General features: G+C 45.2%; 1 protein-coding gene across 1 annotated transcript; it reads right to left on the bottom strand.

Moving 5' to 3' along the window:
- Positions 1-4,065: 4,065 nt before the first annotated feature.
- On the bottom strand, positions 4,066-5,461 carry LOC105049119 (mitogen-activated protein kinase kinase kinase 20-like). The gene has a single exon (XM_010928682.2). It carries the CDS (start codon positions 5,453-5,455, stop codon positions 4,343-4,345), a length of 1,113 nt encoding a protein of 370 aa, XP_010926984.1. The 5' UTR covers positions 5,456-5,461; the 3' UTR covers positions 4,066-4,342.

Here is a 5,461-nt window from a genome sequence, read left to right as displayed (position 1 = left end):
ACGGAGGTCACTGAAAGGTAGAAGCTATCAAGCCAGTGCATTCCTTCCAGGACATGCACCGCGACCGTCCCCGCGGCGATGCAGCCTATGACGACCCCCAACGCTAGCGCTACTTTCATCCTCACCCTCATTCTTCCCTTCTTCACATCCATTATATACGTCTGGAAGACCATATTACGCCGACCCTCATCCATCGAGCTCAGCAGCACGGCCTCTTGCTTGTCGAGCACGTACGTCACCAGTCCATTAAGCAAGATATCCACAAAGCCGAACCCGACTAAGATGAAGGCACACGTAAAGAGCTTGGTGAATTCGGAATCGGGCACTATGTCGCCGTACCCAATGGTACACAAGGTGACGATGGAGAAGTAAAGGGCATCGACCAAGTGACACGTGGTGTGCCCTTTGAAGCTGCCGCTCCTCACCATGTAAACGGTGACACCGATGGAGACATACAAGCCCACCCCAACGATGGCTTGCTTTACCATCGAGGGCGTGGAGGGGATGCTTGGGCGCTTGCCGTGGAGCCCTGGAGAAGCGGTTTCTTTGATGTCGCTGAAGATGGAGGGCGCAGAGTGCGATCGGCGAGAGAGAGAAGCAGTGCACTCATGGGATTCACCGATGGCGGGTGAATCGGAGATCGGGTAATTGAGGAGGAGATGAGGAGTTGGGGTAGGGGATGCAGCGCTCATACAACTGAAACCTTTGGGGCTTTGGGGACGACGTGGAGAAGTGGTGCAGCCGTGAAAGGTATGGAAGGAAATTTGGTGGTTATTTGATGGTTTGGGAGAGGAGGGGGTTTCCGCTGGGAGTAAGAGCTCGTCCATGACCATGAAGCAGCTCGGCTGGATCTCATAAACGGTCATGCAGTTGAACACACGGTCATGGTGGGTGGGAGTTGCAGGTGAGATGGGGGGAGGGGACGATTGGACCTTTTGGTGGCTGCAAACCCGTACGTCGTTGCTTCTTCCGTAACCACCAGTCAAACCGTGCGCAGGATCTCTGATGAGCTGTCTCCATCCGAGCCATCCATATGTCCTAGAGTTCGACCGGAGATCAGAATAACCGATAGTCTCCGGTCCTTCGGGGGCGGCTTCTCATACCCGGCGATGCATATGGGCCCCTTTTTCAATCGCTGTTTTGGAAAAGATCACCGATAATAATTTTGTTCGGCGATCCTTCCTATTCTCTTACAGGGGAGGTAGCTAGGTGTCATTGCTTCATTTCATAGCGCTTCACCAGGGACGAAAATCGGTGGATCTAGCTCGTTCATTTATAGATCTATGGTGGAAGATTGAATTTTGATTCGTGCTTACGCTGTCTGGTGGCATGTATCTCTTTTTTCCTGAATTAGTGGTCCTTTCCTTTTCTTTTTCCTCCATGATTACTGGAATATTTATTTTCTCCCAAATTAGTGGAATGTTTGTTATAAATATATTCTACTAAGTGGTCACTGAGTTTGTCTTCTCTTTTTTTTATTTCTCCTGAAGAAATGGTGAACAAACATTGACTTTCGGATCGGATTGCGATTTAGGTTAGCTAAAATCCAAGGACAAATTAGTAATTTAATTATCCTTGTTTCGGAATTTCACATGCGGCGCATATGTAGATAGCGGTATTAAATAGTAAGGTGCTGCTGGGTTAGGAAAAGTTTCGATAGGAGTAGGACTCTGGAGGATCATGGCATGTGGGAATCGAGGGGGGACGTCAGTTGAGGCCTCTCCTTGCATTACCTTCAAGTGTTCCAATATTGGGAAGGCATGGAAAGGTGCATGTAAAGGCACGGAAAGGCATGCGGTCCTCCCTGTCCCATTGCACACCAGATCCCTGTGATGTTTGGATAACTCGTTAATAGTGCTATCTTGGATCAAGACTCAAGAAGTATCTATAACTCACCTTTCCGTAATGAGCGTTTCGGACCTTGCTGATTCTATCCCAAGCTTCCTACGTTCTTGTATACGAGCTCTAGTAGATGCTCTAAGATATGTGTGAAATTTCATAAAAACAGGATGATTGGTCCTCTTGCCCATATCCTCAAGCCTTTTGGGCAGGCTTGGGCAACTGTTTCAGGCCCAGTGGGCCGGATTGATCTTAAAAACTCAATCTGTTTAAATAAATGAGCTGAGCTCGGGCTTGGAAGTCCAGCCTAATTTTTTATTTTTCTCATGTTATTTGTTGTCATACGATATATCAGAGATTTAGTAGGCAGTTATTGTCCATATGTGAATTTAATGGGGTAACAAATACACCATAGGTTATTGGCCAAATTCAACTATTCGTATTTAACATTACTCTAAAAGTATTTTAAGCCTTTCTAAAAATTTTTAGAAGAATTAAAACATTGATTGTGAAGCCCGAGGCCGAGAACGAAGGCCGAGTAAAAGCCTGGCTTGGACTTGGAAGGTAGAACGAAAGGCTGGTTCAGGTCAAGCCTAAGCCTAAATAAATTGTGTTAGCCTTTGAGCACAGCCTAACCCATACTTAGCCTAACCTGACCCATGAACAAGTTTGCTTAGTAACTAAAGGGATTTGATCACATTAAGTCAAATTTAACCAATTTAACTTAAACTAAGGAAATCCAGAGTTTAAGCATGTACTTACATATAATTATCCATTAATCAAGCGATAGAAAGGGCCGATACCATTTAAATTTATAGGATAAATTTCAATCACTATTCAAGTTGACACATATTGAACCTCAAGTCAACATGAAATCTGATGAGTTAAATGTTAAGCTAACTGACTAACTAAATTTAATATGAATAGTCTTTGAAAAGATTGCATTGTAAAAATTCTCTATGACTTTTAATATGATTTATCAATTCAACCTTTACGCTCAATATGGAGTTCTATTGCTTACTTATTTAATTAATTAAGTTTAAAAAATGTATAAATAAAGCATCGTGATAAATCATAATCATCACTAAAGGCATTCGATCATGTCTAACACCATTATACCTTGGAGCATAAATTACATTCAGAGATACTCTGGTCACTTCATCCATATAACTTTTAAATTGCATCATTTTCTTTGGGATTGCGTATATATTACCTTTATTCTTGGATAGATTAGTGATTTCCAATTAACATCATTGAAGGTTCCTTGCATTAATTAAACTGCGAGAATAAATAACTAGGGTGCTCAATACTAAAGTGCTAACTAATATACAAAACAATTTTGTTCCATGTCCATATGGTATATCCAATAATCATAATGTATCCTTGATCTTCACAAACTGAGCTGAATTTTTCGGGCTCTGACTTTGTTGTGATTTCATGAGTATAGAAATGCTTCATTTTGCTTCTTTAAGTTGTTAAATTTTAGTATATTGAGTCCAATAGAGAGGTTTTCTTTAATTTTTATAAATGATGGGATGCTCGGAACCTCTCCCTAGCCTGACTGCCTGAGTGCTAGAGGGATGTGTGTCAAAGAGCTGAAGCTCTGTTGGTATGTATTTCATTTTTAGGTTTGGAGAAAGAGATGCAACATGCTATTAATTAGTTATAATTTCTTCTTCTTCTTTTTTCTTTTTTCTGTTGACATAATCACACCTAATATATAACCAATATTACATATAAAGTTCTGTCTTATATTATTCATAAATTTATTCAAATAAGCTTCACCTATATTGCGGAAAAAAAACCACTGTCCTTGTAATACAACCTATAACCAATCCATTCCAAAGTTTTTTATTTACGTAGTTTAGTTTGGTTCATCACCTATATCATCAGAATAGTGGGAAATCTTTAATAATTTGAGTGTTTGGCTCTATTTAACTATATCATCCAGACGAGAGCGGCAAATTTCTCTAGTCCTCTCTTATTTCTAAATCAAAGAAGAATTATAAGGGATGAAAAGAGTTTTAACTCTACTGCAAGATGCTCAATGAGATAACATACCACATACTCCGAATTGCCAAACACCAAGAAACATAATTGAAGCAAAGCAAACAGAACAGAAAAAAAACCCTGTACTTGTATTCCTCTAAAGATTGATGAATCATGCAATGTTGACATGTCAAAGAATGAAAAGAAGTTTTGATAAGCAAGAACTTTGGCTGGGAATGCTGCTTCAAGAACTGCTATCAGTAGCTCTTGGGCAACCACAAGATTTTATCCACTACTATATTCTCAGAATCAGAGGCACACTCTGTTCTGGGTTCCTCCTTAAAAGCCAAAGGTAACAAAACAAGACGTGAATTGCAGCAGCAGAGCACACACTGGCTGTCGATTCGAACACCTCCTCGACACCTTCCAATCGGTTCTTCCCTCCGCATTCCTCCATTGCCACAATCTCCTCCCATATCAGCTTTGAATCACACTCTGCTGCTCGGTCCTCGGCCTATGATGAATCCTCTAATTTAGGAACAAAACCTACTTGCCTCACGTCGATCCAGAAACCTACTGACGAAAAACAGGACCATTCGGGACGCCCCTGCCCTGTCGCTAGATCACCGATCCGCTCCGTCGGAGAAGCATAACAGCAACCACCCGGCGATGGAGTCAGAGACTCCAGTGAAGCAGCAGCGCAGGTGGACAGCGAGGGAGACGCCGGTGATACCCACTGCGAGAAATCGAGTATGCCCTTTGGAGAAGAACGTACAGGGGTGCAGCATTCGGCGTCGTCGTCGTCGTCAAAACTTCTGGAGTCAGCAACAAAGGGGTGACCTAGCAGCATCTCTGCCGTCCACCGCTTCTCAGTATCCTTGGCGAAGCACCGGCGCAAGAAATCCTTCCCCTCGTCCGACAGCTCCGCAGGGATCTCCGGCAGCTCGTCACCAAATCCAATCCGCAGCAGCAAAGCCCACACGTCCCCATCCCCGGAGAACCTCCACGCGGGCCTACCCGACGCCATCTCCGCCACCGCGCACCCGAGCGACCAAATATCCGCCGGCTCTTCGTACTCGTTACGTGTCACCGACTCCGGAGACATATAAATAGGGGTCCCCCGGAGGCGGGGGCAATCGTCGACCTTATCTCCGGTCTTCTTCGCCAGTCCAAAGTCGGCGATTCTAACGTCGCCATCGCTCTGCACCAGTATGTTCTGGAGCTTGATGTCGCAATGGACGTATCCTTCGGCGTGGATGGAGCGGAGCCCCTCGAGAAGAGAGCGCGTGAAGCGCCGCACCGTGGTCTCCGGGAAAGAACCGCCGGAGCGTCGAACGAGGTCGGAGAGCGTGCCACCGGAGGCGTACTCGAGGAAGAGATTGTAGGACTGCTCTCTGGCGTCGAAGCCGGCCGCGAGGTCGTGGCTGAAGCATCGGATGATGTAGGGGCAGTGCTGGAGGCGGGTGAGGATGGACTCCTCGTGCTGGAGGAAGGAGGATTGGGAGAGGGGGGCGGACTTGACGGCCATCAGCTTCGGGAGTTGGCTCTCACCGCCGTCGTGGACGAAGGCGAGGCTAACGGTAGCGAAGCTGCCCCGACCAACGGTGGCTCCTCTCACCCATACCATCGTATC

The sequence above is a fragment of the Elaeis guineensis genome, chromosome 2 (assembly GCF_000442705.2).
Source record: "Elaeis guineensis isolate ETL-2024a chromosome 2, EG11, whole genome shotgun sequence".
Classification (NCBI taxonomy): Eukaryota; Viridiplantae; Streptophyta; class Magnoliopsida; order Arecales; family Arecaceae; genus Elaeis; species Elaeis guineensis.
The sequence above is the reverse complement of the archived record's forward strand: the minus strand, read 5'-3'. Positions and strand labels throughout refer to the sequence as shown.